At 39.2% G+C, this 13,531-nt stretch overlaps 1 protein-coding gene across 4 annotated transcripts in view; it reads left to right on the plus strand.

Moving 5' to 3' along the window:
* The first annotated feature begins 1,883 nt into the window (after positions 1 to 1,883).
* Positions 1,884 to 13,531, plus strand: part of LPIN2 (lipin 2) — a 43,533-nt gene continuing 31,885 nt past the window's right edge. The window contains exon 1 of one of the 4 annotated variants that reach the window (XM_053993491.1): positions 1,884 to 2,001. Coding sequence is in view for 3 of the 4 variants with exons in the window: in XM_053993499.1 (XP_053849474.1) it covers positions 10,678 to 10,764 (87 nt within the window). In the remaining variant the exon portion in view is untranslated. Of the gene's footprint in view, positions 2,002 to 10,401; positions 10,765 to 12,760; positions 12,887 to 13,531 lie in introns of those variants that run through there. The other 3 variants (XM_053993499.1, XM_053993472.1, XM_053993482.1) reach the window with 3 other exon arrangements.

Raw genomic sequence — 13,531 nt, forward strand, 5'->3', positions numbered from 1 at the left:
AGGCCTCTCAGAAAACTGCTGCCGCTGAAAAATGGTTGCGCTGATGGGTGGAAAATTGCTCCATTACTCTTTGTTGCTTCCATGTATCCTGGGTCCTGGAAAGTGTTCCAAGATTGACTCAGAATTCCTAACATGACAATAACATCATCAAAATGGGCAGGTGTGAAATCTGACCTTCCTTTTTACATATCCATAAAATAGTCACCCTATCCATGTAATTCTGTGTTTGTGCCTTCTTCCATGAACCACTTTCCTCAAAAACCCAGCCTGCATGTTATGTAGGGATAGATTTGTTTTAGTTCCATGCTCAAATGGATTTAAATATATTATCTACAAATAAGCAAACTCACTGGTTATAATTTTTTAGGCAGCTTGTCCCAGGAGGTACAGATGAATAAACAGATCTTATCTCTTTGTAGGACTGGTAAAAAAAGATTGTCAGGCATCTCATAAGAAATACATGGACTATAGAAGAAATTTTGTCTATTACTTTACATGCTAGCGTGTCTTTTTGTCAGTTGCCCTGAATACTCTGCCGACCAGCCTGATTTTTCATTATGTGACAGCTACATGAAACCTATGTGAAAACCTAAAATGGCTCTAACACCAAGTGGGGCAAAGATCCACTTTTAACAAAACTTTTGTCAACAGACTGGTGGATGAAGTAGTAGTTCGTAGACAAATGGAAGTACAATAAAATAAAGAAGCAACATGGGTAGTGATAAAACATTTAATTCACATTTGCAGAACCCAAATCGTATTACCAATTATGCTGCTCCTCCTTTTCTTTTCTCTTTTTTATGGTGCAAGTTCTTTGAAGTGAGAATTTTACCATAGTTTTACCACAGCATCATCTGGAGCCTCTGGGCAATAGCGTGATTCAGATAAATAATAACACATCATCAAACCAACTTCAGCGAGCAGTGGTGTGAATCATAAAAGCAATGGGCAAATGAAACTGCTGTCCTGAAATGCATACGTAGCCTGTTGGACATGTTCTGATTTTGCAATTCTACACTTCCAGTACAATATATATATACACATATACATATATATATACATATAGATATACATATACATACATACATACATATATATATATATATATATATATATATATATATATATATATATATATATATATATATATAACAGAATCACTGAATTAATTATGCTGGAAAAGACCTCTGAGATCATCACCTACAACCTATGACCAAACATCACTGCGTCAAGCAGACCATGGATGGCACTGAGTGCCACCGTCCAGTCTTCCCTTAAACATCTCCAGGGATGGTGACTCTACCACCTCCCTGGGTGTCCCATTCCAATGTCTAACCACTTCTCCCGTGGAAAAAATCCCTCTAACGTCCATCTGACACCTCATCTGGTGCAGCTTGAGACTATGAGATAGATATAGATCACGTAGATATAGATAATATAGATCTAGATATAGATAGATACAGACAGATATACTACGGCAGAATGCATGTATGACTTGTACACGTCTGTATGTATAAAGACATGTATACGAAAAAAAAAAATATTTTCCCTCCTCCTGTGGGTGGGCCGGTAACTTTCAGAAGAAGGGTGCAGTGAGGGGCGCACGCAGTGGCAAACACCGTGACGGCTCTGCACAGCGATGAAGAGCCGCTCCCGAGGGCCCGGCCGGGATCCCGCCGGCAGGCTCCGGCACGCGCTACGTGCTGCCGGGGCCGCGCACGCGCGCCACCTTCTCCCCCTCCCGCCCATCCTTCCCCCTCCTACCCGGCGCCCGCTCCAAGGTCACGTGGCGCCCCGGGCCAGGCGCGCCCCCGCCGTCAGCGGGAGCGCGCGCGGGCGTGCACGCGCTGCGCCAACGGCCGCCGCTTGGCGCAGTTCGCACCCGCCCGGGCGCGGCTCCCGCGGCTCCCGTCCTTCCCTCCCTCCCTCCATCCATCCCTCCATCCAGCTACCGTCCGTCCCTCCTCGGCTGGCGCCGGCTCCCGCCGGGCCTCGCTCGAGGTAAGCGGGAAGGCGCCGATGTCGCCGGGTCGGCTCGGCGCGAGGTGTCCCTGCCTGCGTGCGGGGGACAAGCGGCGGCGCCGGGCGAGCCCGGGCGGCCACCGGGCAGGGAGGGAAGGAGGGAGAGCGGGAGGAAGGGAGGGCGGCGCAGGCCCTGCCCCGGCTGCCAGCCCGGGCTCGCTCCCCGCCGTGAACCATGAGAACCTCCCCGGAACCGTCGCTGCGAAGCGGGGCCGCCCGGCCGGCACTGCCAGCGCTCCGGACGCTGCCCGCAATTCCAGGCAGCCCAGGCCGGCGGAGCGAAGGGAATCATGCCCTGCCGTGCCCCGGCTGCCCGGTGCGCGGCTCGGCAGAGCGGGGTGGGGGTGGCGCCCGGCGCTGCCGCCCCACCGCAGCACGGGGGTGGCGGGAGCGCCGGTGCTCCCGGCGCGACTGGCGGTGCCGCTCTGGCACCCCGGGATACGTGCCTCGCCTCGCCTCGCCTCGCCTCGCCGCCCAGCGCCTTCCCCTCAAACTCGGGCACTGAACTCTCGCTCCGGCGGGGCGCTCCGCCTCTGCCTCCCTTGTTTGTCCCTCTGGTGTGGGGAGTCTGAAGTGGAGCTACACTGCCCGCAGTTTTTTGTCTGCTTCTCTCTGGGGTCTTGCCAAGTGTGCGTCTGGTTTAATTTGTGTGAACTACGTTTTTCTTCTCCTGAGTACATGTAGGAGGCTTCAATGATTTTTGATAGAGTAGGGCAGTATGCTGTGTAAACCTGTGCATTTCCATCCAGAAAAATGATGTCATAAATATACCTGTGTTGTGGCTGCACTTTGTACATGCCCATCATCTGGTTACCTTCCCCGCACCTCCCCCCCCACCCCAAACAAAATTCTGCTGTTGTTACAAGAAAGTATTTATTAGCAGTATACCGTATCGATATGTGGTATTATGCTGTCAAGGAAGATGACAGACAAACTTAGAAAATTTAGTCCTTAGAGTCACAGAATATCCTAGAATATCCTAGGTTATAAGGAACCCAGAAGCATCACTGAAGTACAACTCCTTGGGGATTATTCTAGTTTTCTTTGGTTGGTTGGGTTTTTTTTTTAATTCACAAGCATTTTTTGGGACAATTTTGCATTCTGAGCATTTAATGGTTGCAAAATAGAAAAAAAATATTGTAGCGTTACGTGCATTTGAAGAATGTAGAGGTATTCATTAGTTGTAAAGAAAAGTCCTAAGTAATGAAATGCCTTCTCCTTTTTTTTTAAAGTGTGGGAATGTCTGTCACTTTGTGGATACATAACCAACTTTTTTATATACATACTAGGCAGCTAGCTCCAGCCAGGACCCAAAGTTGTTCCTTCTTTCTTAGCCCCTGCTATAGTTCCTTTGCATCCCAGAACATACAGGAATGTAAAGAGTTTTGCCATCCCTTGAAAAAAAACCAAGGAAGATCTCTTTACATGAGCGGTGTAAAGTGAGGTGCTCCGTAAAAGTATATTACTGTTATATAATAGACTATTAAACAGATACAGGATGCCAGGAACTTTGACTGAAATGCTGTATTATCTGGTGTCATTTTTAGTTGCAGTAGCAATAACTAGGATAGTGCTGAACAGCTCTCGTCAGCAATTACAGTACTGATTTTTAACCTTGTATCATAAGTTTTCAGTTAAGCATTTCAGAAAGTTTGCCTGGTATGCCTCTGGCCTGTAACAGAGATGGTGTTTGAACTTATTCTTGGTGCTTTATACTTCATCTCTTTCTTGATATTTAATATTTTGGGTTGTTGCAAAAGAAAGTGTAATTTTTTTTTTTTTTTGTTGTTTACTTGGAAGACCTCCACATAAAATGTTTCAGGTTTGCAGTGCAGTGAATTCTATGTTCTTTCTCTCTGCCTCTAGCGTTTCGGTCCACTGGTGTAAAGTCTTGATCAGTTAAGAGGAAATCCAAACTGCACGTAGGGCACTTGACACCTCCTTGTGTACCTTGAGGCCCTGAGCAGCCCTTTTTTGCATTGCATGCTGTATGACTTGGTCTCTGCCTCAGAGAATTTGCAACCTAGATCAGATAGACGTAGAAGGATTTTGTTTAAAGCCACTTTGGGAACCTTTGTCAAAGCCAGAGGTTAATTTAGTTGCAGCTGTTGCTTCTCTTCCTGGAAAATGGTCACACGGTTAATAGTCTAGATCACAATTTTTTGTTTTCCAGTCTTGCATCTTTTAAGTACAAGATCAGCATACAGGAAAACAGTTTTTCACGGTCTCTGTGTGGACACAGAATCTGTGCTTATGATTTAGCAATACATTCTAATGTAGCTGTCTGAAAATGGATGAAAGGACCGTTTCTGGTTGTAGATTCAGTGCTGTATGTTACGGATATCCACAGTGAAGAAGCTTTCAGGCATATACACAACAGTGTGTGGTATGTTTGTGATCAAATCCAAGTCTAAAGTGTATATATCAGATGTCTTCATCCCATACTGGGCACATTCTGAGAACATAGCATAGTAGCATACTGTATCCAAGTGACTTTTGTATCTGGAGAACCTTCTTTATGATCTTGTTGAAGTTACAGTTTAAGATTATACAGTAATACAAAAAATCATCTCTGGACATACCTCACTGTTACATAGGTAAGCACAGGTTTTTTTTTTTTTAATTATAAATAGAATTAGCCACTTTAAGCATAGTAAAAATATTGCTGCTTTTGCGAAGAATGTGGCACTTAAAAATGCATTTAATCTGCCTAGCTGCTCTCTCATCTTGGTTGTTATATTAGTGCTCGCATTTCAGTTTGGGCAGGCTGACTGATTTAATATGAAACTGTCATGCTCAGTCAAGTCAGATTGTTTTTATGCTTGAGGACAAAGCTTAAGCACACTTTTTGGAGATTTTTTTTCTTGTATTTATATTTCAAGGGAATTATCAAAGAAAGGATGCTTCCCCTTCCTAGCTAAATATTTTAATCCATTTCTTTCACCTTTGCACTAATGTAATTTGACATTAGTTGTCAAAAGTTGTCCTGAGTCACTTATTTTCCTAAGACTTAGGGCACTTCCTCATTGCTTCTGTATGCAGTGAGTGAATGGATGAGATTTTTAGCTGATGAATCGGCCCATTTCTTTATCCAAAGTGCTGAAGTTCAATACCTGAAGTGTAAATACACAAAGTAATAATATAAAAGTCTGCAGTATACTAGGTGACGTACTTCTCTTGGTGTATGTGGCTGAAGCTGGCTAAGCTGGTCTTAGGCTGTGTGTCTAGGTTTACTTGTCTTTTTTTAGACTGCATAACTGTCTCCTCAGGAAATACGCTTCTTCTGAATTGATGGTTGTGAAAAGCCTTTTAAAGGAAATGTGTAAAGGATTCTTTTCAAAATTCTTTCAAATATGTGCATTGGATAATGAACTGTAGCTGTGATTCCATTAGAAATTGAAGCAATTGACTCTCCCTCAGCTAACTAGAATTTAGTTTGTGATGTGAACTGAAATACAGTGAATTAAAGAAGAAAAGTACTTAGTGGTGACTTAAAGGCATTCATTCCCTGAAGGAAAAAGTATGCTTGTTAACACAAACAAGAAATCTGTGAGGCCACTACACAGGTGTGTTGTGTCCTATATAGACAGTGCAGACACTCAGTGCTAGGGACAAGCAGATCCCTCAGCCACATGTGACCTCTGTGGTCATTACAAGTCAATAATGCAGTGGATTGGCTTTGCTGAAAGAGTAAGGATATGCCACTTTGCTCAGCTGTATCTAATTTTTCTTTTCCCAACATCTCATATAAATATATCTGTGTGGGAATTCTATAAGACTAGCATTTTTACCCAACTTGTTAGTAATATAGCCAAGTCATATATGCAAATTAAATTTAGGGATATTGCTTTATTTTGGTATATGTTCATGAGTTCAACAATATGGAGAATCTTATCAAGTGTCTTATCAAGTGGGAAAAAAAGGTATCTTGTTTATAGATGCAATATTTAGAGCTCTTTAAGTATTCCACATATGTATTTCTCAGAATAAGTATTATTTCTGTTCTTGTCAACCTGCAGGTTTGTACTAGTCTCAAATCTTATATTTGTGTATTAATTCTAAATGTAACCAAACTATTTACCATGAATAGATAGATGAGTTAGATTTCATCCGTGCACACATGACTGGTTTTTTTTTTTTGCTTTGACTTCAAATCCCTGAGAGGTTGCAAGAAAATTTAAATACACCTGGGGCAGTTAAGCACCTGGAAAGAAATGTTAAAAAGAGGAAACAAAGATAAGGGCTTGCTGGATTGCTTATTAAGGAAATGCTTAGTGCTTTGTAGAAACATACAGGAAAAGCTTCATCTGCTTTCTCTTGTTTCATCCAAAAATGAGATTGATAGAATTTCTGTTCTGAAACATCGGTTTCTGTGTTATGTGTTTGGAAGTAAGTTCAGCCAAGGATGATGTGGCCTTAGAAGAGTCTGTGCTGCTGGAAATATGTTGACTGTGGCAGGGGATATGCCCATGCAGATTCCAAAGGGCTGCACTCTTGGATTAGCCAGTTATTTTTTCCAGTACCTTGAATGAAGTTAAGGTCTCCACATGCATAAGAACATTTTGTGTATGTGTAACTTAAGTTTTTGATTAAACTGATCATTTTGCTAGTAAAACTCAATTTATGAACTTTTAAAGTATTCTTTGTCCTCACTGATTTTCCTTTGTAAACAGAAAAAAAAGGACAACTTTTTTTAAAAAAGAAAATGCTCAAATTAGTACAAGGACAGATACTGTAACACTGAAATCAGATGATTCATAGCAGATAGTACAGATAAAACTGTTGACACAATTACAAAAGCACTAACTCCAAATAAACTGTGAATTTCCTTTCTTGCTATTTTTTCCCCAATGATAAAAAGTAGTTAAGTTGCACTGCAAAATATTTTGTTTTAAATGGCTCTTGATTCCACCTGACAGGATATCTTAAAGGCATTTGCATCATAGGTGCAAAACGAATTTGATTTTATTTTTTAACCACCAGTTTAGTGAATAATACATTACTTTTGTATCACTAGTGTTTCTCTAACATCGGTCAACTGCTTGAATTTTTGTACCTGCTATTATTACTTGTGATAGAGCTTTTTCTTTTTTTTTCCCTTTATTTTTTGGACAGCTGGGAATTGCAGGTAAAAGCAGATAGTACTGCCTAGTAGTATTTTTCAACACTGTTGAAATTTCCTTTTTAGTTGCATGTAACTTGCTAAAATTAAAAATGTAATTCCATGTTATATTTTAAGTACCTTCAGCTTTTGTATGGAAAAATCTTAGCAAGTGTATTATTTTTTTTTAATAAGAAGCGACACTTGATGGTATTCTTCCATTCTGTTAGAGGACAAACTCTAGCTGTTTTGTTTTAGACAAATTTGTGTGTCCCTTTCAGGAGGCATCTCAGGCAGATAATCTTCATTCAGTGTGTTTTCTCTTAGTCATGTCAAAGTTTATTTTATTTTAGCAAAGTTAATAATCTTTGAATTAGGTTCATATAGAGAATGGATAGACTTTTGCACTTAAAAGTATCAGAGATGTTGTGCTGAATGTGTTTTAGCACAATCTGGAATGAGCAGAGCTTTATTTCCAGTCTCAGTAAGCAGATGCTTCAAACCAGAGAACTTGGCTTCAAACCCAAGAACTTGGGCGCAGAAGAGTTTTCAGCCCCAGTCTGATTTTTGTAATTTTGTAGGAGAAGTGGCAACTCCTCCACTTTTTTTTTTTTTTTGCACCTAATAAGCAAAGTGTAAAAGTGCGTGAAAATGGAGAAGTGTTGGAATTTTGGAACTGGAGTTGAGCCTTGTGGAGAAAGGACCTTTTCCAGTGTCAGGATGGGGACTAAGAACTGTCACACCCCATCCTGACATTGAGAACTGTGGTGTTTCATTCTTGGTTAATAGTAGGTAAAATTATATGTGGCAAGGTGGTGTGAAGGAGACAATTGGAACATGAACAAAGGTTGTCCTGTACTTGCCATATCCATTAGGGTATGTTAATTAGAGAAGGATTTGGTCCATTCATTTGTCTTGGCATACTTACTCTGATCTCTGAGTGAATTGGGATAGTGTGCTGTTAGAAGCTATGTCTGTAGGATTTGTGCTTCCTTCCTTCCAGAACTCAGAATGGTATACACTGCTAAAAGTTGGGGGAATGTCCTATAGCTGTTTTCTGGTTGGTGTTTGTTCTACAGTTCCTATACAGTACAATCCAATATTCACTTAAATGTCATTTTCACAGGCAGTCAGACTTTTACATATCACAGGTGGTCATTAAAAAGTAATCTGATTTGCAACTGCAAATGTAGCTTATTGAGGCAATGTGCAAAGAGGTAAAAGAAAGAGGGAATACCTGAAAAATCAAGTTCTAAATGTGCTAAACCCCCCTGCATGTTTAATTCCTCATTGGTCCTGAATTTTTCATTGCATAGGTGAAAGAAATGCTGCATCTCTGAGATGCTATAAAACTAAATGAAATGCAATTGAATGTATTATGACAATTCCTGCAGAATACTATGTTATAAAAATGGAATCATATTTCCCATCAGGGATTTTGACTAATGAGCAACAGGATAAAATTTGTAGACTCACAAAGAGCAGGTCAAAGACAGAACATAGGATGGTGAATGATCTTTGTCAGCATTATTAACTTGTGTGAGTCAAGTGAGAAAACTCCTAAGTGCTTTCTGAGACTACCCCCCAGGAAAACCTACCTACACCAAAGAGCTTCATTAAGGTTGCATGGAAAACATTGCTTCTAACACTTCCAAATTTGAGGTATTTGCTTTTCAAAATAAAAGCTGATTTTCCTGTACAGCTTTTAACTACATAACCTAGTGCTGAAACTTACTCAGCAGGAATCATATTTTACATACCTTATTAATATTGAGAAATAAAAGGCAAGAGGGCTAACAAAATGTGCAAAGCTTATTACCTGCCTAAATCTTACCTTACTAAAGTGACACAATTTTATCTGTATTCCAGAAAAGCTGTTGTTTAAAACACTCTTATAAGCTTTGAAGAAAGTAATGTCCATCTGAAATACTGAACAATATTGAAATAGCAGAAATATCACAGAAAAAAATCCCAACATAAAATGAAGTCAGTGTTGGAAAAGAAGCACTGGCTTGTGAATTTTGTTTCCATTTTGCTCATAACTATGTTTTAATCTGTATTTTAATGGAACATACAGGATAAAGGAATGATGAAAAGGAAGGAGAAATTGAGTGTGTCTAGTAGTTCTTAATATTCTGTGAAAATACTTGTCATGTTTTCCTGTAAGAGCCAGATGAAATATGAGTTTATTCAATGTATAGAAAAGGGCTCAGAGATGGTAGCAGTTTATTACAACCTTACTGCAGACATAGCAATCTCAACACTCGATTTTGGATTTTGTCATTGACACTGATGCAGTTTTGGACTTGAGTGTAGTTCATTAATTATTTTGGAAACCTACAAGCTATTTGGCTGCATCCTATAATGTGATTCACTGTCCTTGCATCAGTCTTTTACATGAATTTACAAAATTTAGAGGAGGAATAGTAGTAGGATCCTGGATAAATTTGTTTTTTTAAGCTTGTAATTCAAGAAGCAATCCTCCAGTCTTCTGAGCAGACACACAGTAAATGAGGGTGGAAAGGAGGTGCATGGGTTTAGGGTAGTGAGAACTTTTCTATGTTGAGGGAATATTGATGGTCCTCGGAGAATGTCTCTCGCGTCCTGGCACAGAATTGGTTCCTTATACTACTGCTCCTCCTCAAGTTATTTCACCTATCCGTTATTTTATTTAGATAGGTAATGGCATTTCAGAATTCCTCAGATGAAAAAAATCAATTCTTATTCTGAGTCATGGAGCTAGTTATTAAAAAAGCTTGTATGTTTTGTCCACATACTCACATTGTACTGCTTTACAATTCTGTTTGAAGAAAGCAAGAAAATTTCCACAGGAAAACAAATGCTTATCTTGGTGTGCATTGGTTTTGTATGGTTTAGTATAAATTTGACATCAGGTCAGTTGTCTCTTTGCTATTATTATGTAATTTCAATTTCAAGAAGGAGGGAGAAAAGTTCAGGAATAGCAGACCCTGAAATGTTGTGAAATTTGCTGTATCAAACATGACTGGCTGCCCCAGTGACGCCATCAGCAGAGGGAGCAGCGCATGGAGAGTCAGCAGGCAGAATTGACTTAGGCTGAACCAGGACTTGGAGTGCTGCTGCCAGTGCTGCAGTTGCAACAGTGGGTGAAAAGTCTCCAAGTGAGCTAATGTAGACTTTGCTTAAGAATCATTAACTAAATCCCTGTTTTCATGGGAGCTTCAGCTGTAGTCACATGACGTGATGCAAACCAAGATCATCACCTATCAGTGCAAACATATGGCAAAGTCAGGCCATGTTGTCACTTATCTCAGAGAGCGCAAGGGGGCTGGGACATGTCAAGCAAAGGCTATTGGTGAGGGAGTTTCTGTGTGAGCTTTCTTAAAGAAGCACTTCCTTTTTACTCGTAATTCTGCGTGGGAATGTATACCAAGCAGTTTCCTCTAAGAGACCAGAAGGTTTACATAGTTCTTCTGCTTCTATGAGAAGAGAAGAAATGCTGCTACAACCTTTTCTTATGGCTGTAATTTTTTCATTTACCTGTATTGTGGAAAGTTAGTTTTCTGTTTTCTGAGATGCATAACTCAGAAAAGGATGTTCTTGAAGATGACTCAAATAGAAGTGATGTTGCTGCCCATGAAAAGGTTCCTTCTGGAATCTTGGTGAGTTCAACAGATTTATTACTAAATATGGGTATATAATTTCCTATAACACAGTTAAAATAGATAAAAATTGACTGCCTATATTTAATAGTATGTGGAAGACTTTAATTAGGCATTCAACAGACCTACTTTGTTTCCCGTTTTTGTTCCATAACTGCTCTGTGCAGTACTAGGAGCAATCCTAAACCCCCAATTAAAATCTTTAATTGGGAACAAAGATGTTTTTGTTGAGTAGATCTGATGCTACAGTGGTCGTGTTTGACAGGGTCATTTTTCCCCCCAGTTTTTTTCAGAGCACAAAATAGAAACTAGTAAAACACTTGCTAAAGATTTTTCTCTGCTTAAGGAAAGCTTCTTCCTCATAAATTTATATGTATGCAAATACAGGCAAAATGAGCTAAATTGAGGTAAACCACTGCCCTGCATGTTTATTTTATTCTACCTAATCTCTTGACACAAATACAATGTCTTTGCTGTTTTCATCATGTGGCATTAGCCGTATTTTAACCTTCCAAATGTATCTCAAAATAAATGGTGTGTATGAATATCTATGCTACTGGAAGCTAAGAACTGCTTCTAAGTAACTTTTTTTTTTTTGTAGTGATAGTTAAAATTCATGCCCTCTAAAGCTGTAGCCTTCTAGAGCAATCTGGTATCTTGCCTTTGAGTAATTGCACTCTTCTTTTTCTCTTGTTGAACTAGGCACTTGTAGTAGGCATGTTCATACAGGTGCACTTGTATAAAAGGGGATGGCTATAAGAACCCAAAAAATGCAGTTTACCATTAGTAAAGCGGTTCTCCATATGCACAGAAAACACCTATTGTTGACAGACTTTTGATTATATCTTGCACCTCTATATAGATATTACCGAATAACACACAAAAAAAAAAACAATGTTAAAGAAAACATGTTGGTCTAGTGGCAACTAAAAATGACATCTTTGTTAATGGTACAGAGATATAATTCCTACTCACAAAACCTCCTGCTCAGGTTATGCTAATGTAAGCATTTCCTGGTAATGAGTTTTGAAAATTTGTCTTGTCTGTCATATAAAGCATATCAGATACTCTGAGGTGGAGTACTGTTAATTATTATTTCTGAGAGCCATTGCTGTAACATGAGGAAACAAACAGTATATTCAGGGTTAATTTTAGTTGCACTGATTTGAGTATTTTATAAGTGGAGGACACAGCATTTTAGTTATTGAACTTCTGAAGCAGATATTTTTTTCTTATTTTGTATTTAGTATTATGCTCTCTCAGAAAAAGTAAGTTAAAAAACCAAAGCAGTTTCAGTTTCTGCTTTTGGCAGTGCAGTGGCTTCTTGCATATTATTGTCGTATTATTTTCATGATATGACCTAGAGATTCTTTCTCCCGTTCCAATTACAGTTGCACTTACCTTTGTGGTATTAATATATTCAGCTGTAAGAATTTTTGTTAACTAGGTAGTATTGCATAAATATTAAAAAATCAATCTCTCTGGAGCCTCAGAAGTCACAAAGAATGTTTCTACTTTGATATAGTTCAGGTATTCATAGCCTTTTAATTTGCTGTCTGAGAAGAGTAAGTCATCGTGAGCTGCATTAACCTCAGTTTTTATGCAGAGTTCTGGAATTTCACTGCATCAGGCAATGTATAGATTCTGGATATCAAAAGAAATAAAAGCTAAACAGTATTGTGAAGTATTGCTGCCTTGTCTTTCTTAGTTTGTCTTTTCCATCAGGCTTTTGTCCTAAATTTCAAAACTGGCAATCAGCATGCTTTTTAGGCTCTTACAGGAGGTTAGGAAGGCATACTGCTCTCTGCTTTCAAGGCAATGACATTTAAGAAATGTTTACTAAGCATGAAATAAAGACTATTATCAAGGAAATATTTTGTCTTACTTGGTTATGCTGTGATCAGGATATTTCTATTGCATTTGCAAAAATTAACACAATAACGTTTTACACTGTTCCTTTCTCACTGTAGTCTGATCTTGTACTTGTTCAGCGCAAGTTTTCCAACAATATACAATAACATTTAAGGAAAACAAACAAACCTGACCAAAGCTCAAACCCATACCTAACCCCCAAATATTAAAATCTCCCAGCTGGGCTTCTACTGACATTTGAGATAAAATGGTATGTTTTTCAGGTGTGTTATGACATTTCATTTCTATGTGATCATTTTCTTGCTACAGTTTGTACCTTCTTATATAACATGCTTGTCTTGCAAAGCAAACCATTACTTTAGAAGCTGAAGTGCAGCCTGGTAAGCAATAATGTGCATTAGTTTATTACCTTTATCTAGTTTGGTTTACTTGCAATGTACAAAACAACGTTTACATTAAGGCTTGAATCATAAAAAGCTAACCTTATATAAGCTTACCTTATAAGCTTACCTTATAAGCAATGATTTTAATACTCAGTAGGCACAAAAGTTCATAACTTTTCCACATGTAAGAGTGAACCAGCTATGAACTTTCAAATGTAAGAGGTTATTCAGTGTATGTATGTTCATAAAAGTGGCTGTGCTGTGAACTACAGAAATGAAACTGATACCTGTAGAAGAGAGAACATTGCTGCAGGATATTCTTGCTACAGAAAAGCAAGAATATGTGTGAAATGGGTGAATGCATTGGTCTTGTGTGGGTTGTGTGGTGAATTTCTATGGTCAAGTTAGCAAGTATGTGAGAAAAATGAGGTTATTTATCGTCTGAACTGAGTTCTTAGCAGAAGGTGTGAAATTTTGATCTTTTAAGTCACTGCTTAAATCATAGAGAATTT

This window comes from Vidua macroura, chromosome 1 (assembly GCF_024509145.1).
Source record: "Vidua macroura isolate BioBank_ID:100142 chromosome 1, ASM2450914v1, whole genome shotgun sequence".
Lineage (NCBI taxonomy): Eukaryota > Metazoa > Chordata > Aves > Passeriformes > Viduidae > Vidua > Vidua macroura.